Source organism: Mizuhopecten yessoensis, unplaced genomic scaffold, assembly GCF_002113885.1.
Source record: "Mizuhopecten yessoensis strain PY_sf001 unplaced genomic scaffold, ASM211388v2 scaffold10439, whole genome shotgun sequence".
Taxonomy (NCBI): Eukaryota; Metazoa; Mollusca; class Bivalvia; order Pectinida; family Pectinidae; genus Mizuhopecten; species Mizuhopecten yessoensis.
In genome coordinates, this window is record NW_018408547.1 from 304,909 (window position 1) to 327,049 (window position 22,141).

A 22,141-nucleotide genomic window follows, 5' to 3' on the forward strand; every position below is an offset into this window, starting at 1 on the left:
GAAATGACGCGTGTTTGTAAAGGTGTATGCATTTCAATGTGTGTGTTTCTGTTTGTACCGTTAGGAAATGTTTATCACGTAGATGATTTTAAATTCCATCTGGCGTTAATTTTGTAAATTGAATATGATTCTATAAACTTTCTAAACACGCAGATAACTGGACCCCGGTAAAATCACCTCGTTGCACTCTATTTTTTATCATTTGCCAAAGTTAAATTATTTCTAAAAATGTGCATATTTGTTAAGAACAATTTTTTACAATGCCTCTGGTTATAAATGGCAGAAGCTAAACCAATCACGCAATTTCTGTTCATTTTCTTTTGTGTATTGCTTTGAAAAAAATCAAAATGTTAATGAGGGCAAAATTGCCGGAACTGTAGTCGTACATATTTTCAAACACACTAGCAGTGACGGTCTGACATATATGACACCAATTCAAACAGCGACTGTAAGTTTTTTTATAAAGGACATTCGGGTAGTAAAACCACCTGTCATTTACATCTTATGTAAGTATTACATTATCTGATATAAATGTAGAAGTCAAACGATGAGGCTTTTCTTTTTACAGCTATTAAGGTATCTATAATGGAAACAAACGTGCATCACGAACACTGATATCTTTTGTTTAAAATCCAGACAATGGCAGCTAAAAGGAGGCCAGCTGTGTAAGCCTTTATTCGCCCCCCAAGCTGTCCGTCTGTCCGCCCGCCCCTCCGTCAGGGGCGTTGTCCATATCATATCTCCACATAACGTCACCGGCAATTATCAACCTTTGTATGCAGGTATGCTTGGAAAGGTGGAGTGATTTGTGTCTATAAACTGACCAAGGGGCTAGGACATTCTGCCACACCCTTCTTTAGTAGGCGAGATGATGACATCTCTTACTACGCCCCTCTGAGACATTTGGAAAGATCACACGGTATGTGACATGTTGATGGGTATCTGGGGAAATTGTTATACAAAAGCGTTAATGGAAAATGTTTAGATTGGGTTTCCTTGGTCAACAAACAAGCCTAATTATTTTTGTAAGCAGTGCTTGCATATACCGATAAAGCTATGAGATGATTTGTTACACATGTCTATCATGTAGATTGTTGAGTGTGGATTGCAAATCAGGTTCAAGAAATACAGACTTTTGTTTTGTTTTTATCAAGTATATTAAGATGGCGATAACTGTTTGTTTCACAAATACATATTCTGTGTTTTGTCGATTATTGAGGCGCGGTAGATTACAACTGAGTTTCGTACCCTCTAGTGTGAGTCTGATTAATAGAATATTTAATCACCTCAGTGCCACAATATCGCTTCCTGTTGTTGTGATTGACTTTGCAACAAATGCAATAAAACCAAATAGTTTCAGAGGTCAAATCCAGTCTTGGAATATTTGGGCCAAGTACAATATCTGAATCGAATACACCGAAAAAAGGGAGGAAGATGCTGTCAAGAATCACAACGGTGTTTGTATCTTCATAATTAAAACATACATGTATTGATATTTACATAACAGTTAACGTTCAATAACAGATAGACTGTTTCAAGATGTTTTTTTCTTCTAATATTTGATACCGGAAATGACGTATGTTTGTAAAGGTGTGTGCATTTCCAGCTTTTGTATGGCGGTGTGTGTGTTTCTGTTTGTATCTTTAGGAAATGTTTACGTTTGGTGTTTTATGGACGCACCGATCGCTTGTGATTGTGACGGAAATAATCACCATTTTTTGACAGCTACAAAGAAAATATGGCGGCCTCCATTGGACAACACGATGACTTTCGATTTAATCAAAATCCATGTAAAGATATTTAAATATAATTTACTTCATAGGAGTACCTCACTGTATATAATATATCTTATTTGTGCCAAAGTTTCAATTCTCAAACATGAATAGGTTATCAGTTCTAATATTCCCCCAAAATTGAGGTAAAATATTCACGAGTCACTCATTTATATTTCAAATAAGACTATTTATTGAGTGCGTGGCAAACGTTCAATCATGGCTATAGGGAGTTTGAATTAATAACTTCTAACATTGAAAACGACAATTCAGCACAGTTTGTAATAAATGTAATATTTACACATGAAATAAAGGGACCTGAAGGTCAATTATTAGTGTTTACATGAACCTTAATCCGAAAAAGGACACGAAGTCTAAAAGTTTTTTCTCCATGATGTGTCGACGTAATAGATAATTTAACCATTTAGTTTACCTTTCCCATTCTATCTACTGTAACCGTTCATATTTCAGCAATAATCTCATTTTACCGATTTCGTGTTTATAATCTTGCCATAATTTGGATTACTCCGATTGCAGTTACCTTATATAGTTTTCAATTGTGCACTTTGTATACACCAACATTGCTAAATTGGATTATGACTAAGATATGTGTGCGATATGGTAAGTATTGTGCAGGCATTGTGCATTACTTACTTACTTACTGCCTATTACGCCCGGTGGCGTTTAGGGCAGCAACAAAGTTCCTCCACACCTGTCGATCTTTTGCTAAACGCTCGATAGTTCCCCAGCTGTGATCCATGCCACTGAGCTCTGTTTCCACCGTGCGTCGCCATGTGGTTTTTGGGCGACCCCTCTTCCGTTTACCTTCAGGAGTCCAGTGTACTGCAACCTTTGTGATGGAGTCACCTTCCTTTCTTAGCACATGTCCAATCCACCTCCAGCGTCTATTCTTGATGATGTCTCTCATACTCTCCGTGTTGCACTGTCTCAGCAGTTCATCATTGGAGATTACTCTTGGCCAGGAAATCTTCTGTTTAGGGTTATGCAGTATATACAGAAAAGACCCGTTAATTCATTTCTGATAAAAACATAATGCACAGAACAAAACTTTGCGTTGTAATTACATAACAACTTCAACCAAGCAGAGGTTAGAATTACTAATACCGCACCAAACATTGCAGTGTATGACGTCAGTAACTTTTATACCTTATTTTTAGGTTATACGATATAACTTGAAAAGGGTGCATCATTGGGAAATAGCCAACATTATAATTTCTATAAACCTACCACGGAGCTAGGAATTTCTGCCACTCCCTTCTTAAATAGGCGAAATGATGACATCTCTTACTACGCCCCGGAGACATTTGAAAGGTGACACGGTATATGACACGTTAGTATCTGGGGAAATTGTTATTCAGAAGCGTAATTACCTAGTGTTTTGTCTTTTGAAAAAATGGAAAATGTTTGGGATTTCGCGGTCACCAAACAAGCCGAATTCTTTTTGCCAGCAGTGCTTGCAGATAAAGATAAAGTTATGAGATGATTTGTTACACATGTCTATCATTTAGATTCAAGAAATACAGACTTGAGTTTTGTTGTCATTTAGTATATCAAAATGGTGATTACTATTTGTTTCACAAATACATATTCTGTGTTTTGTAGACTACTAAGGCGTGTAGGATGACAACTGTTTTTCGTACCTAATAGTGTCAGTCTGATGAATAGTATATTTAACCAGTGGTTGTGGTTAGCTTTGCAACAAATGCAATAAAACCAAATCGTATCAGAGGTCAACTCAAGTCTTGGAATATCTGGGCCAAGTACAATGTCTGAATCGAATAAACCGAAAAAGAAGAGGAAGATGCTGTCAGGAATCACAACGGTTTTGTATCTTCATAATCAAAACATATTGATGTTTACATAACAGTTAACGTTCAATAACAGATAGACTGTTTTCAGATGTCTATTTTCCTTATAATCTATACCGGAAATGANAAAACATTTCTAAGTCTGGTTGTGTGAAATGTTGACAATTTCGATAAGTCTTCCCCTGTCATCCCCCAACATTCTGAACCATATAAAAATGTTGATAGCACACAGCTATGGTATATATGCAGCTTGGTTCTGGTGCTATACTGTGCTGATTTCCACACTTCCCTCATGCTTATGAGAACAAATCTGGCCTTGTTCAATCTGTTAGCGATGTCCTTGCTAGCTCCTCCATCCTTGCTGATTGTGCTTCCTATGTAGGTGAATGTATCAGTGCTTGTGAGGTCAGTATCCCCTTCATGTACTGGTGATGGTGCTTGCACATTGAGTGTCATTACTTCAGTCTTCTTTGGTTGATCTTGAGTCCAACTTGTTGACTGAAGATGTTGAGTCGAGTTGTCTTCTCCTGGATGTGGTGGTATGAATGAGACATCAGAGCAATGTCATCTGCGAAATCCAGACCCTCTAGCGCTGAGAACAGTGTCCAACGTATTCCTCTAGGTACATCTTCCGTTGTCCTCTATTCTATGACCATGTTAAACAGGATCGAGGACATGGCACACCCTTGCCGCACTCCAGTCTTGACTTCGAAGCTGAGGTCGATGTTTCCATCACTACATCTGATGACATTAACCATCTTAAGTGGTACCCCATACGTACGCATGATTCTCCAGAGTTGTCTTTGCCATTCTAAACACTGCTCTATGATGTTTCTAAGTGCAAAAATTTGGTCAGTACATCCTCTTCCCTTTCTAAATCCAGCCTGTTCCTTCCTCAGCAACGTGTCTATTCCATCTGTTATCCGCCTTACAATAATTTTACACAATATCTTGCTGGGTTTAGAAAGTAAGGTTATTCCACGCCAGTTGTTGCAGTCATATAGCGATCCTTTCTTTGGTATTCTTACAATTAACCCTCTGTTCCATCCTGATGGTATCATTTCGTCCCGCCATACAATCTTAAATAAGGGTTTTAAAATGGAAGCTGCAAGCTCTGGGGCAGCCTTGAACAGTTCAGCATTCAAGTTGTCGTGGCCTGGGGCCTTTCCATTCTTCATTAACTTGATAGCTTTAATGACTTATTCTCTAGATGGTATGTCGGTGCTGACATCTAAGTCGTCTATAGCCTCCTGTATGTCTGCTTCCACCGCCGGTGCCTGCCTGTTGAGAACTTCTTTAAAGTGTTCTGTCCATCTCTTCTCCTGCTCATTCTCAGTTGTCAGTAGTCTTCCTTTTTTGTTCTTTATGAGTGCGCTGTTGTTTGTGCGGCACTTCCCAGAGATAAGTTTCGTAATCCTATATACAGTACCTTATTCGTTGCGGGCTCCTGCTTCTTCTGCTTTTGACGCCATGTCATCAAGACTCTTCCCTTTGTCTGCTCTTACAAGGCTCTTCACAATTCTGGGTGCTTCTCTGTACTCTTCCAGATATCTTTCTTTCAGTCTCTCAGACTTTGCACCCATCACCTTCTTCTTAATACCGCGCCTTGACTCAATTGCTTTCCAGGTTTCATGTGTCATCCTGTCTTTTATTTTCTTCTTTCTGTAGCTTATGCATTTCTCGCTGCTCTGTCTATACACTAATGTTATCATGTCCCATCTGTTGTTAAGGAGCTCATCCTGTTCTCCCTCCATCGGCTCGTCATGGTTCTCTAGAGCTAGAAACCTATTCCTCAACTGAAGGGTAAATTCTGTTCTTAAACCTGCATCCTTTAGTCTATCTACGTCGAAACTTCTGTGACCTTTGGGCTTTGGACCAGTGCCTCTAAGCTTGAGCTTGATAGAGGCTGCCACCAGGAGATGGTCGCTACCAACATCAGCTCCTCTCCTCACCTTGACGTCCATTAGTGAACGTCGCCACGTCCCGCTAAACATTAAATGGTCTATTTGATTCTTGTCTCGTCCATTTGGGGAGCACCATGTGAGCTTGTGGATCAGTCGATGCGGAGACAAGGTCCCTCCAATGACCAGGTCATTCATGTTGCTGAAGGCCACCAGTCTCTCTCCGTTGTTCATGCTACCACATCCATGTTTCCCCCTAGCCCTGTCATCCTCTGTACCCTCATTCCCCACGGTCGCATTTAGATCACCCATCACGACTATAAGATCGTGCTTAGCTGTCTTTTCCATTTCTGCCTGAAGACTTAGGTAGAAGTTGTCTTTGGTCTCGTCTTCGCTGTCTTCGTCGGGGCATAGCACTGGATTATAGTGATGTTAATGTGCCTCCCTTTCAGTCTAGCTCCTATCAGACCACTGTTGACAGGCTCCCATTCTAGCAATGATTGCTCTACTCCCTTTTTCAGGATCAATGCCACTCCTTCTGTGTGTTGACCGTCATCTCTACCTGAGTATAGAAGTGTCTCACCCGTTACTGTCGTCTGTCTACCTGATCCTGCCCATCTGCATTCACCCACACCCATGATATGTAGGTTGTAGCGTCTCATCTCCGATGTTACCTGTGTAAGCTTACCTGCTTCGTACATAATACGGACATTCCAAAAACCACGGTTGGTTCTTGATTTTACGTTCAGAACTTCCATTGTCGTGCCAGTAGCCCCCATTCGGCTTTCACTACTGTCAGTCATACGAGTCGTTGCCCCTGGAAGATCTTTACACAGCGTTGTGTTAGATTTCTTCGTTGCTGTTTCCGTAACGTTATTATTTTTATAAGACTGGGTTGTTAGCCCTGTGCTCAACCCCAAACCTGGAGGGCTAGGGTGTTTCTGTTAAGGTTGTCCTTCCCTTAGCCACGGTTTTCCAGTTTTTTGAAGGCGCTGGAGGCTCGTCTTTCACCACTGTCATTCGGCTACTTAATATTGCTACTAAGCATTTCCAGGGCCAACGCGGAGGTGTGACATGTGGCTTGCTGACAGAACCTATTTGAGACGGTAAGGTTTCCCAGCATTTACAAGAGGCACCGTAGTGACATTAGTATCTCTTGCCGGGAGCTATATCAGCATTTGACCCCAAGCATTGTGCATGCAAAACCTTATCTTATAGGAAGGTCAAGAATTCATGAAGTGCATGTTTTAAAATTTGACTTTGAACATATGCTGTATACTTGGTCATTTTCACCCTCTGTAATGAGGTCGAATTTATCATAACTGTAAATATAAGTATGCAATATATTATATAAAAAACAAATATAGAGAGTTTCGTAGTACCTCCCTAGCGCTTTTATCTATTTAGAGGTTCATCAGGGGATCTATATTATATATATAATTAATTACGTGGAAAATGTGAAATTAATTCCAGGTGAATACAATTTTTACATATGAAGGGCGAATGTTTTACTGGGGTAAAGTGTCCCGGTATACAATAATATTGACAACTCACAACGTATATTTTTCAAAATAAATGCATGACCTAAAACTGAATTAGTGAGTCAGCATGCATTCTCTAGCCTGTTTTCTCCTCCTGTCGGTGTTTGTCATATATATACAATCTGTCGTACTTCATAGGGCTCTGACGAGTTAACTTTCACCCATTATATATATATATATATCAATTTCTCCCACAACCGCTATAGATTTCCTGCCTTTATCATGGGATAAAGATGCCAGGAGTTGGTAGCCACTTTTGGTTACCCACAAGTGGGTAACACCCTGGACGTGATTTCATTGGTCAATCTTCTAATAATGACTTCACGTAACAACGCTTGACAACGTGATCTGTCATTGTGACGTCATAGTGCAGGGCAATCGTTTCCCCGATCGGAAACAGGAAAATGTATTCACAAGGAAACAAAGATTTTCTAGATGTAATACAATCTGTATCTTAACGTTATACGAGAAAAAGTCCCGTGGTGGTTGTTAATCATATTCATCTATCTCTCGTTAAATTCATTCTTTTACAACCTGAGTAAACTCACTCGAGTCAGATAAACATGATAACCAACACTAGTAGGAAAAATTCTAATTAAATACAATGTTATATCAAGGACACTATAAACATTTTATGATTTAAACGACATTTTAAAGAATTACAATTATACAATTACATCTTTTTATCTGTCTATCACTCTCATCGGTATTTAACTAATATTGCGTTACCCACAAAGATGAAATCTCCTGAATAGCTAAATAGATCGCGTATGGCGAATGCTTTTAAATCATTAAGTAAGATACAAGTATTTTCCATTGACGTTAAATAATACATGATCGTGCATTCAATTATCAATGTTGATACAGTTTGTAAAATGTTTAATAGCATAACACACTGACTTTATTCTGAAAATACGAATTTATTTCATAACATGTGATTACGTCATTTTGTGTTTTTATGACTGTTCTTATCGACAAGTAAACTAACCTCGCTGGTATTTATCTGTTTGTTACTCAGACCGGTCAATACACTTTAACTGTCTCTGTCTTCCTGGTTTCTAACAATTGGCCAGCTATAAATTCAGCTTTGTAATTTATGATTCTTGGAAGGTTGTTTAAACTCTTGCTTCATAGCTATAATAAACTGCACGTTATTAGACTTTCTTCTTGGAATTGATTTTCATGCACATGACCACTGATTATTTAATGGACAGGTATCAAACGACAATTTCATTGTGGCAGTAAGGGACAATAACATGAGCGGTTTGAAGTGAAGCAACGTAAGTACCAATATAAGCCATGATATATCGATCATGCCCAAAACGTAATGATTGAAAACGGATTTGTTTATTGTCATTTTGTGGTAAATAATTATATGATTATATAGATAGATCTATATAGATTGTAAAACAAAAATTAATATACACGAACTATGATACAACTTTTTCACAAAACTTTGTTTTTTTGTTGTTGTCATATCGATTTTTTTTTAATGTTTTATCATGTTTTGTCAATACTGATTTTATAATAATATACAACATTTGATACGGCGCCCTATCTAGCTAACATAAACCACTCTAAAGCGTTTTATAGTACATAGATATACAATTTATACAATTAGCATAAACATTAATCAATACAATTTTTGAGGAATTTGCAGGCACTGCCTTATCAGGCGCTAACTACTAGTCCTATGCCACCTGGCTAATATCTTCCTATGTGTGTATGCCTGCGTGTGTGTGGGACCGTGCTTTGATTGATTGATTGATTGATAGGTTTTACGTCCGCTTCACTACCGCGTATTTCGGTTATCCAGCAGACGAAGAACAGAAAGGAAATGAGTAGAATGGATAAAGTATGGAGTAAAAGAGTAGAGGAGGGGGAAAGTTTGGAGAAGGGGCCGTCTATCCTATATATATTAACTGTATAAGTCTAGTTTTTGTAAGACGGCTCCTATGCCTAATAATGCCTTAACCTAACACTCATCGTACAGCATCACCAAGTCAGGACCGGAAGTGAGGTACTGTGCCACCTCCAGCCACACCAGCGCCTGCCTATTCTATGAATTTGGTTTGTGTATAAAATTTGGAAGTCCATCTAAATGTCTTAATAAAGAGACCCTAATTATAACGGCCTAAAATTTTGGATACAATTTTCACTATCCTCTGTGTCGGCGTTTAAGCGCCTACTCTTTTTCGAAAAACCCAGAGGGATTTTTTCCGTGCGTGATTGGACAGTTCTCACACGGGTCACCATTTATAGTCCCATCCGACGGACTGTATATTAGTGGTTAGTGTCATGCATGTGCTGTTTTTTTGTTGTCCGTTCCATGTACTCCTCTCCTCATCATTCGTCACTGAGAATAAACATGACTATACTTGTACCAATGTCATCTTTCTTATAAACCTCGACTTGTCTTTCACTTATTTCTGTTCATCGTTCCGACATTTATGATTTTTAGTGAATAGTGTGATCATTAGTATGGGTAAAGAGGAAAAACGGGNAAATAAATGCTGGTAGTCTGGACCGGAGTGGTGTTGGGGATGGTTTGTGGGAGGGGGGGATAGGTTGATTGGTTGGTTGGTTTGTGTGAGGATATTTTAGTGGTTGTTGTGTTTACTTTTAAGTGTATTTAGTCATTTATACACGTATATATAGTATTTTACTCTATTAGACATAAGATTGCTGTGGCGTGGGAGACTCGTTCGTAAACGGAACTACCCGCACGTGGTCAGAACACATACGTTGCAGCTTTCTTACATCAACCGGAAGTGAGATGTTTTATGTGTTTTGAATTTGATAAATGTTTATTAGTTTTTGTAAGATTAGCTTGCTTTGTTTATTATTTAGAGTGATTGGATATTTTTGTTATTACACTATTCGCTGTGTTAGATAAACAGATATTGATTATTAGTTCATTATTCGTTTATCCCGTCTAAAAAAATCAGTCTAAAAACGGCGTACCGCTTCAGGTTGTACATCGCCCCACGGTGGTAGAACACGTTTTTTTCTGAATATCCATGCGTTCGACGACTTCGGGGATCGAACCCCAGCCGCCTGCGTGGAAGGCCGGAGTGTTATTAGTGTTATTATTTTGCTGCTAGTTGTATTTGCCACTTTCTTATAAAGTATGTTATACACTTCTTCGCTAGCATTACTCCGCATTCATGTTACTTTACGTTTATTTAAAACTTTATGACACACACAATATAACATTTTATCTATTTTTTAAATATTGCGCGTCACCTCCATTTTCACTGTATAAAGCCCTTCGTACGTTGTAACGCAATGAAAACATTTCACAATAATAAGATACCAGAATGTGTATTTACGTGCGTTTTGTTTCTTATCCAATTACATCTTTCAATTCAGTTTTCGTTTTGCTCTTTTATACTTTCATATGCAATCTTATAAAATAGATAAATAATTAACGAGTAGACGAGTATTTTGTTTACATAAAGGATTGTTTAATTCCATTTATTATTCGGTTATATAAATATAACTCTTTGACAGACACAAATCCATAAAATATATTTCTAATGAGATGTTCCGTTTGAATACACTAACAATGAGATGTTTCGTTTGAATACACTAACAATGAGATGTTCCGTTTGAATACACTAACAATAAGATGTTTCGTTTGAATACACTAACAATGAGATGTTTTAAACGAAATATGTTGTGTTGCTCTGAAACAATTGCAATGACATTGCTAAATCTGCATAGCTGGATGTACGAAACGTAAAGTACTGCAACAATGACGGTGGTGCGTGTATATTACGACAGTCCGATACTTGTTTATAAACCTTACCAGATAGCTATGTAAATATGTACATTAGTAACATGAATACATTATGTGTATTGTATGATGTAGGCATCCTTAGTGTATCTTCGAAGCATCATGAGTAGGAGGATGTTAATGATGGCTCGAACAGCCACCTCCATTTTGTAATTCACCAAAACTGTTTGTTAAAACATAAACAGATACCCGCATTACCTATAATATATACTTATATCATATATATAACACATATACATGTTATAGAACATGTACATAAACATGTTTGATAAATATACTGGGATTCGCTTTATACAATTTCTGTATCAGCACCTGCCAAAAAAGCTAAAAAACGAATTGAAATAAATTGCCTTACATTAGACGTTTTTTATTGATTTAGTCATTTTTCTAATCGGAACATGTGCTCATCAAAACTTTACTCGACACAGGACTATTTAATGTGATAAAGTTATAAGGTGCAATGTCTTAAAGCAAATCAAAAGGTAGATGTGAGATGTATGGGTGACTATCAATGTTTGAAGCGTTATTTTACAGATACACGGAGCCAGGCTAGTCTTATCATATGTAAACTATGTACCTTGGTATGAGTATCATAAAAACTAGAATTCACAACAAATGACCAGCAAATAATTCTACAAATATTATTTTTAGTGACAAAACACGGAACAAACACAAAAATTGTTCATATTGTCACTTATGCAGTAACGACGTTGTGTAACGACACAGCAGCGTTTTACGATTTCAGTTCTAACTGACAATGCTTTTCGTTTTTTCCATTTGTTAAAAAACACGTTTTATTTTTAATCTTTTGACAATTTTAATTTAAGAAGAGCTCTGCAATGTTTATGCAATGAATAGAGCGATGTGTTTTTTATTATTTATTATAAATATCACTTTTATTAGAATTCCGTGATTCAGTATAGTTGGATGTATAGATATTTCGCTGCATTAATTGGGCGGGGCCGCAATGGTTGAGTGGTTAAGGCATCTAACCGTCTTGATCACTAGCTCTCCACGACTGGGTCGCGGGTTCGAGGCCTTCGTGGGGCAGTCGCCAGGTACTAGTCATAGGTCCTCAAATTACCATAGCTTATGTTATAATAGGACGTAAAACAAAAACGAACCTAACCAAAGCTTTAACAAGGATTTATACGCACTTAACTCGTTAAGTGCAGAAAAGTTACGCTTAGTCTGTGAAATGGATGGAGTGGGAAGGCATAATGTCCTATACACTCCTTACAGCTGTAGCACCACTGATTTTGACCCGTTGTAGATAATATCGCGTTAAGGGCGTTAACATTGGTTAATGTATCTGTCTCGATCTTCATGCAGGTATGAACTTGGGCTGCATATTAAATATAACGTCACAATCACTTACATTGGCGCATTCCTTGTAGGTATTGTAGTAACCGTATCATATTTTCGACGGGTTAAACGTCCTCGCAACATTTAGGTTATTATAAATACAGAGTGACGACATGATTATCTGTTTATTTTTTTCATTTTTTTTTCATAGACAAAAACATATACATTTTATCGTAATACATAGCAGTACAGATACATGTGTACATAAACACAAAAATGCATGCATGCACTCATACTTATCATACATATATAACATACATACATACATACATAATTAATTAACATACATAATTAACATAAATAATAAACATACATATATAACATAATACATAACATACATGAATACATATATACATACATACATGCATGTATACATACATACCCACATGTACACATACATACATACATACATACATACATACATACATACATACTTACATACATACATACATACATACGTACATACATACATACATACATACTTACATACATACATACACGCATGCATGCATGCATAACTACACACATACATACATACATACTTGTACTTGTACAGTATATTATTTGGCATTGTGATATGTTATAGGTATACAGTAAACAATTTGACCTGGTGATATGTTATAGTTATAAATTATACATTTTTTTGTTATACAATATCTGTTTATTTATAATGTAAACGAGGCAAAAGAGTCCCCCAACTCTCGTGATTACATGGGTTGTCACTTCAAATATAGACGACATGTGCAGACTTTAAACGTTAACAAAGCGAACTGTCCTGATCAACGGAGCCCGGAATTACGATCTGTTGTAAATAATCATGAGCTACAGTCTGTAACGATATAAATTCGAATCAAGCATTTGTTTTGAAATCTTTACAAAGGTCTGTTGGGTAAAAACTTATTTAATATATAACTTTTTCTTTTATACAGAACCCCGGGACAAGAGGAAACAAGAAACCAGTCGGGTTTTCTTATGATTTTGGTGAATAAAACATATTTTGATCGACTCACAAGAGAGTAACATCTTCATACCAGTGCCTTTGATATAAATATGGGGAATGTCTGTACAGGCGGAGTCGTCCCGGGAAGTACTATACGTGGATCCCACTATCCTATACAAGTGGCCATTCGCGTACAAGGTCCGAAAGAAAATCAATTTGCTGTCAGAAATTCTTTCAAACATTCCGAATCACATGGCGTCCACGAAATCCGAAATTATACCACCAATCATTGCTGGCTTCGATGCTTTGATGAACATGTGATAAAGCTCACTGATAAAACTGGCAAGGTGACCAAGCTATTCAAAGTGGACCAAGCGATTGACGGATTTACATTGCAAGGCGAGGATATCCTGCTTTGTTTCCTCGATAATACTGTTCGAAAGATACATATTCCGAGTGGAAGGGAAACTCACCTATTTGATACAGGACCTCTATGTCCTCTACAAATAGCTAACATGCCCAACGGTGATATCCTCCTGACATTGTGTGACAAGGAAACGATGACTGTAGAATCACACAGTCAACGAGTGGTGATACGGTACGATTTGAACGGCAATGAATTAAACAGGGCTCAAATCACGGCCAAGGGGCACACCATCTTCGTCGTACCTCGGCGATGGTCTACGAACAAATCCGGTTCCACCGTAGCTGTTACCAACAAAACGGCCGATTTATCTGCACATTTGGTGCTCCTTAATGAACAGTTAGAGCTAACTTTAAGATACACTGGACACGGAAAAGTACTGTACGGTGATGTAGCCTTCAGCAAGGCAGACGAGCAGTTCTGTGTCAATGATGTGAAGTTTACCTCCACTGGGGATATACTGATAGCCGAGGAATGGTCCAAAACGGTCCAACTTTTGTCTCCGTTCTGTCTTCCTTTGTGGGTAATTCTCCATGGCAACGTATCCCCTACATCTGTATCCATACAGAACAATGGTCATATATGGGTTGGCAACAACGACGGATCTGTGATGGACGTGTATTGACGAAGCCAGCTAAAGTGGTTACAATTTCTGTTATATAACTCCAAAGAGCTGAATGCCTTACGGAGCTCATGGAAGATATTAACCTTTGCTTTTTTAACAAAATAGCAATCTAAGCTATAAGCCGTGGTTCTTGCTTTCAGTACTTAACATTACTAGAATTAGACATAGATCTACAGGGCAGCTTTCATCGATAAAGCACAAGATGTTTAACTTTTCAGAACAGCTGGCCTTTTTACTGTACCATTTAAGTGGTCTCCGTGTTAATCTTTCCATTGTTTATATGTTGCCCTAGATTCATTGATTTTTACTTGGAATTACGGATTCGTTTTCACTTACGCATTTTTATCCAACCTTACTAACAAAATCATCAGTCATCATTCCGTAACAAAAAGGAAACTGCGTCGAATGACCCAGAAACCGACTATTCTATATAGGCGAAAACCCTACATTAACAGACCGCTTACCTGTAATACACCCGATCGATAAATGACATGGACATAGTTCTACGTACTAAACTAAATGGTTGTAACCAATGTGACAATGAAACTCAACCTTTATCGTGAACTCAAAACCGTTTACATAAATAGAATGAACTATTGTCAACTTATATTATATTATATAAATATTGTAACCAGCATATTCAAGTTAAAAGAACTTCTGACATCAAACACGCTAAGTGATCTACTACTGGCTGTTATCAATACCATAAAACATTTACAAATAGACACAGTCTGAATATGATATGCTCACCCCATAAATCAGCATGGGCTTGTATTGTGCACTTAGTAATTAATAGCAAGTAGTTGTATAATTATATTTTTAACGTATTATAATGTGAATATACCATACAATATTGACAAAGCTTATTCATAGTATTCAATGTACATCAGCTTAATATTTAACTATCTACGAGTCATTCTGTGTGGATTTTGAATTCTTAGGAAGGATCTAGTGAAGGAAGATGGCTAATATTCACTCATTATCCTGGTAAGGTCAAGATACAGCACAGTTTGACCTGTAATATCTAATCAGTTTGAGTTATCTCTCCTATGCCCTTGACTCGCACATTGATTTATGTTTTAAATATAATTTGTATCTTTTTTTCAATCTTTCATTTCACTAAAATTTATAATATATATATACTGTTTCAAACAAATGCGTGCATGAGAGAGCTGATTTAGGCATAGCATGTTGTTCGATCCCATTCCTTTGCCATCATGAATACAATTTGTTGAAATGAAGAAAAAAACCATGGTCGTAGCAAACAAGGCCACTTCATGGAGATAACACGTTAAATATCTGTATATGAATATCGCTGGTGTCTAAATTATATAGACTGTTATCCATCGGTAAACAGACATGCGCGTTGTGTCTTTATAATATCTTCTGTAGCTTAATTGTTTGTATTGATCTCCCATTTCTTGGGACTTTGTTATTGATTAAATTTAATATTTTCGGTTTCTTTGAATTCTATTAATATACCTAGAACGTTTCTTAGAATACAGATAGTACGACTGATACAGGAAGAGAATTGTTTTTAGAAACTACGCTCACGCGTTTTCGTGACAGTTGTTAAAAGATAAAGAGAACCAACATCTTTTGTATAGCGTCAGTACTTAGTAACCAAATTTCCATGACATGTGATTGTTACGGGGCAAACATTTGTTGTCTGCAATCTCACTATTATCATGTTTATATGTATTACCTTATCTGCCATAGTATTGTTAGATAAGTTATTTTTATGAATATATCAGGGAAACAATTTGTCTTTAAAATCGAAATCAACCGACAATAACAATAACAGAAACAAACATATACTCAAAAACAAATTGTTTTATCTTGGTTTTGAGCGTTCTCAAATCAGTACATTTTTCATTGTAACTTTATCATTTATATGCAACGTAGGTCATCCCCAATGTGTATTATGATTTTAAACATATGGTTTACAATCTTCTACAATTATAAGACTTCAGGTGAATAAAGAACTATCATTCACAAATGGTGTTTGCTTTGTTAAAGTGTTTCAGTCTGGTCACGGATGTATCAAAGTGTGAATTTGAAAGGTGAGATGATACTACAGTGTTCATATATAGGTAGTTTTCACTAGTTTATATCATGATGAATTGATACAGGTTTGAATAACGTACATTTTGAACCAAAAACGTATTTGACGTATCATAAAGCAAGAATTAACCATTAATCGTGAATATTTATATTTCATATTCTTATAAGTGCCTGGGCAGAAAAAGTGTTGATTGCTTTTTTTAAAATAAAAGGATAATTCAAATAAACAAATGAAAAATAAACAGACTCTTTATTGTCTTAAAGAGTCTGAAAACGTAAGCTGCACATACAAAAATCTGCAAATGCATTGAAACCATTGATTGTGGTATATGTTCACTACATTGTTTTGCCTCTGCTATTATGGGATACATATAGGGTTTCAAATAAACCTTGCCATAATAAACTACATCTACATGACCACGGCAAAAGTCGGGATCTGAGGGCTACAGGAGACATAATAATTTATGAGGTAAAATAACATATGGACAGGAAGATTTGATAAAACCTAGATATCCGTCACTATCCCGTTTATCCTGGGCTACTTTGTATAAGAAGCAAACAATAACAACGTGTCATGTGTATCTTAGCCTGAGCGAATTATCGGTGTTTTTTTAGACCTATAGTAAGGTTGTAGTTCATATATTGTTGTATATATTATATGTACGTTATCCATAAAAGTACAAACATCATATGATTCACGTAAAACAGTTTATGATGTCGGATGATAATGCGATTATAGTAATTATAATACCTTGACATGTAGCAAACGCTTTTAAAATACACAAAGGTTATTGAATGGTTTCCTGTTGAAAACACTTCACAATTTCACGAGCTTGGAAGTATGGCAATATTTTTCTCAAAAGCGTAACATGATTGAAGAAAAAACGGTTTATTCTGCCAGACGTGTGAAATATATATGTGGTATTCAACGAATTGTCTTCTGTCCGGGGCACATCTTTTGTACTATTTCACCTAGAGTAACTAGATATGTTGTATAAGGACATCTTTGGATGGCGGAGTGCAGAGTGCAAGAATTAGGTCACTGTGACCTATGGCTTGACCTTTGACCTTAACTTTTGAAAAATTTTGTCCGGGGCATAACGTCTATACTATTTCACCAAGAGTAACCAGATTTGGTGTACAAGGATATTTTGAGTTGGGGAAGTGCAGACGTACATCACTGTGACCTATGACTTGACCTTTGACTTTTACTTTTGAAAATGTTTGTCAGGGGCATATCTACTAAAACATTTCACCTGGAGTATTCAGATTTTGTGTACAAGGACATCTTGTGATGGTGGAGTGCAAGAAGTAAGTCACTATGACCTCACTGTGACCTATGTTTCCTGACATAAGTGTAATATGTGTTAAATATAGGAATCATTACCGGGTACTATGGATTGCCTTGCAGTACTTTGCATATGTCGACTACTGTAGCATATTCATAGGTTATTTCTTCAAAATATTCAATTTAGAATAACTAAAATAAACAACAAATTAAAATTGCACGTGACACTTTTATCTCATTACTGGTGTTTAAATTTCAGCGAGTTTATTTTCCGATTCTTTCATACGTTTTGAAATTAACTAGTGGTATTTAGGCAAATATGTTATTGAATTACTAGGAGTAAGGGGATATTTTCCTTAAAATACGTAACTATTATATCCCAAATTCTACTACTTCCAACTTCCAACCCGCATAGCAACGCAGACAATCGTATTAACTTTTATTACATACTTACTAATAAATACGTTTTTTTTGCATATGCGATACGTCACCATTGCTCTAACCCATATCACCCCTCGCCGTATCACACCCCAAACCCCGTATCAGCCCGCAAAACCCATATCACACCTCTTTTGGGAAAAAAATCGTTTTTCAATACTTCAAAAATAAAGATAAATCATAAGATAGTAGATTTTATTAGTAAGTATGTAATAGATAGAATAAAACACGCTTTTTCCCATATCATACCCAGTATCACCCCTCGACAAATATCAGCCCTCGCGCCTTCGGCCCTTGGGCTGATATTGCAGTCTCGGGTTGGTACTGGGTGTGATATGGAAAAAGGCATGTATTATTCTCTATATATATTGCCTAAATGCAGCATGTCGTCACAATAATTGTGATATTGCATTTTCGCGCAGTGCAGCTTACCAATGTGATTTTTGGATGAATTTTAGTTTCCTAAGCCATTACTCAAAAACTATTGTTGTGTCATTTACAATTAAGTTTGAACGAAGTATGTAATGGTTATCGACCTCAGTGGTGTCATTATGCATGGTTATACTGTTATAACAAGAGTGGAAATATGTATGGCCAGATCGGTATTCGAATGAGGGACCCCCGAGCTCTAGGTAGACGTTCCTAAATATTGAACAACCTGGTCGTCGGCTATCAACCAAGTCCATTGCGCTACACTATCCTTTGCCCGTACAACGCCCGTGATCTACAGTAGAAAATTAGCTATTATCAATCAATCACAAACTATAAAAATTAGATACAAATGTTGCTGTCTCTTCAGTTCTTGTTGTTGGTTCGGGTTACGGTGTCTTTCGTTCATTTGGATGGCGCCTTTAGTTAATGTTGAAGCTCGGAACTGCGGTTTCTTTCCCGGTGTCTTGATTTGTCCTTAGTATCTGTTATTATCCTGGTCTACGATGTTTTGTTCTCTCTTGTTTCTTAACTCCTGATCAGTTCCTATTGTTAACTTATTTCAACAGTTACAAAAATATCAGGACATTTACCAGAAAGTGACTAACAGTTTTACAAAAATAAAGCCATAATTTCAATTTTTAATTCATACGGTATAATAAAAACGAACAAGCTAATATATTACACAATATAGTACAATTCGAAAATTCTTAGGTCATGGTGTGTTTCGTTGTTTCAGATTCTTCGTTCCGTTTTGTCACGGTGTATGTCTGTTGAAAGATGCTTCACAATGTTTTGCCACGATGTATGCCAATGCCTGAGGTGATGGAACATGTTTTGTCGTTTAGTCTGTCCCGACTGCTGGAAGTTGGCTTATGTTCAGGTATACGATTTGTTCTTGATTTAGATATTGACCCTTAAACATGCTTTAGATTCAGATGTGTAACAGTATCAGATATATCATGCCTCAGTAACATGTTTGTTCATTAGCAACAGCCAGGGGACCAATATCCTTTGAAATGTTCAGGGTTGAAAGCTGCAGAGTTTTTTGCGAAATTAGCGGGAATCATCTGTTTGTGATATTCAGCTATTTTCTTACTCAGCTCCTCCGCAATATTGCTGTGTGACAGGGACAAGTCGTGATGTTCATACGGGTCATCTAAACACAGAACAAGAATATTTTTATTTTAGAAGATATCACATCTTACAGGTATGTGATGAACAAATATATATTTCACAATACGATTTGACATAAAATGTCTTGAAGCGGGTATTGTCAATCAAGCAGGACGTTTACCCTTCCGGAACACCTGGTTATATTATTAAGGATAAGATCTGGAGTTCCGCAAATGTAGAGATACGACCAGGTGGCGTGGAAGGGTAAGCGTCTTCTGCTTCATCGGCAAAATCCTCCTTGTAAATATAGTCTGTATTCAAGTAATGCCACGTCCTAATAGCGAGAACATTAACCCAACAAAACGAAGTCTACATACCCTTTAAATTGTATAGCTCCCTTCCTAACCGTTTAACGTTTCCTTATATCGCTCGTCGTCGGTGGTATTTATGTCATTCTTTTTCGTTTGGAGGTTTATTGTTTCCGTTTCCGGTTTGTACCATCCAGGATACAGTCCGGGGCATCCTTCTATCGGTTTGTAATCCCCCACTCTGTTCAAATAAATATTTAGCTAATGATAAGATGTATTGGAAAACATGTACATGTATGAACAGATACGTTTTTGTAGAATAAATTATTACATATTAGTTAGTGAAATATCAGAAGTAATTAGTTTGATAAAAACTTACTTATTCGCCAGAAGATAACCAAAAGCAGTATTAACCAATAAGAACGGTACGTTCTATTCACTGCAGATTTTCTGTTCGACGCAGATTAAGTGACAGTAAAATAAGCCTTTGTTTAGGTACCTCTTTGCTAAGAATACTTAATTGTTTACCTGACTTTTTAACATTTACATTAGCACATTCAAACTAGTGTGCAGTCTTGTTGTCAAGTGTGACGTCATATAAGATGATGTCGAAAATAACGCACAATTTACGAAACCTATGTATTAGTATTTTGAAACTTTCTACATGTACCCGATAGCCGCTTGTCCTTGTAAAGCGGGATTCATATCATCCAAGTTGTATATTAACTCGTTTGGACAGGGCACCGGTCCTCAGGCTATCCCATTGGTCAATTCCATCAATGTCCTTTTCTTTGGGAACATAAACAAGACAACGTTACGCTCAGTACACTTGAACTGTTAATTTTATAGTTAATATACATTCAAATTGTGACTCTCAAGTACGTATGTCAAACGTCTACGCGTTACAATATGTTCATTTCATATTGTGACGACAATCCGTTGATATGTTCAATTAAGGGGTATGCCGACGAACGCTTGAGTCTGGCGGCTAAGTTTAGTGTTGCCATTAAGTGAAGACTTGTGAACACCTTCTTACCTGAACGCACATTTCGACGAATTAGTTTTGACGATATTTCATTTAAAAAAATGCCGTACAGGCAACTTGAATGTTTGTTTTTAGAATACTGTGCGACATCATGGAAATTGCAAGTCGCCGTTCAATGCTATGGAATTATATCAGCATATTTCTCATAATTTACAAAGAGTTCGAAAATACGATAAATGTATGTGATACATATACATGTTAATTAGTTATAGGTAGTGCAAGTTGTTCGAAAAAAACCCACTACAAATATTAATTCAGACACGTGATAAGTATCACTGGTGAGGAGTTTTCGCCGATACCAGGCGGCGTGATTGCAAGTCTATAATAGGTATTGATTGGCCCATATAGGAATATTCTGAGCCATTGCTGAAGCTGTGAGGAATTGATCCAAAAATGGCCCAAGTACATACAAGCCTCTGAAGTGAGGAAAATATCAAAACCACTCACTTGCAACAGAAGCCTACTTCGTGTGATAACCGCCTGGAAAGTAGCAATATCCGGTGTCGTTAACACACAGTGACAATGTAACATTGTAATTTTCTCGTATGCTCAAATTTCCCCGGTTTTTTTCTTGGAACGTCTGTTGACAAACGAGTAAGAGTTGGCTCCTTTAGTTTAGTTTAGAAAAGGTGTTCTCGCTTCAGGAGGTGTCGGCGGTTCCCGATTGAGACTGATATTTCTTGTATCGCTATGTTCTAATTATGATTATAAAGGGCAATACATTATCACTTTACCGAACAATATTAACTGTAGCGATGATTAGGCTTACGAGCTATAAAGTGCTATCGTCTCCTTGAGTAACTCAGTGCTCAGATGTAGTTCCCCGGACGCATTTTTCAAGGGAAATATGATTGATGAAATTTGAGTACGAGAGAAAATAACGCAATTTTCTTTTTCTATTATATGATCAGTTTAAATCCAATCAGGCATGATGTTATATAGATGATGTATAATATCATTTGCATCATGTCCGATTTGACAGTGGATTGAATATCAGGATATAGCCCATATAACAATAGTATTATATTTCGTTACAGTATCTTCGAACATGTCTGTTTGCAATATAAGTTTGATCTGACCCGTTATATGTATATCCGTTTTTCCCCGTCCTTTTCCGCTGATAAAAGCTGTCGCCCGGGTACCGCCCTCGTATTTAGTAATTTTCCCGCCTCGAAGTGGGTAGTTGTTGCCGTGGAAGAGTGGCCACCCCCATTCTATCTACACAACAGATGAAAAATCAATCGGGGAAGTAACGAT

The 22,141-nt window shown here is 37.0% G+C and overlaps 2 protein-coding genes and 1 long non-coding RNA gene across 3 annotated transcripts; 1 reads left to right on the plus strand and 2 right to left on the minus strand.

Moving 5' to 3' along the window:
• Positions 1–5,031: 5,031 nt before the first annotated feature.
• Positions 5,032–5,850, minus strand: LOC110460567 (craniofacial development protein 2-like). Its single transcript, XM_021513543.1, has one exon. It carries the CDS (start codon positions 5,848–5,850, stop codon positions 5,032–5,034), a length of 819 nt encoding a protein of 272 aa, XP_021369218.1.
• Positions 5,851–8,240: 2,390 nt separating this feature from the next.
• On the plus strand, positions 8,241–16,139 carry LOC110460582. The gene is made up of 2 exons (XM_021513564.1): positions 8,241–8,323; positions 13,137–16,139. The coding sequence occupies exon 2, from the start codon at positions 13,258–13,260 to the stop codon at positions 14,194–14,196; it is 939 nt and encodes a 312-aa protein (XP_021369239.1). The 5' UTR covers positions 8,241–8,323; positions 13,137–13,257; the 3' UTR covers positions 14,197–16,139.
• Positions 16,140–19,072: 2,933 nt separating this feature from the next.
• LOC110460572 lies at positions 19,073–20,615 on the minus strand. Its single transcript, XR_002464030.1, has 3 exons — positions 20,510–20,615; positions 19,909–20,080; positions 19,073–19,574 (listed from the first exon to the last, which is right to left on the minus strand). It is a non-coding gene; the product is annotated as an uncharacterized LOC110460572 (long non-coding RNA).
• Positions 20,616–22,141: the final 1,526 nt, after the last annotated feature.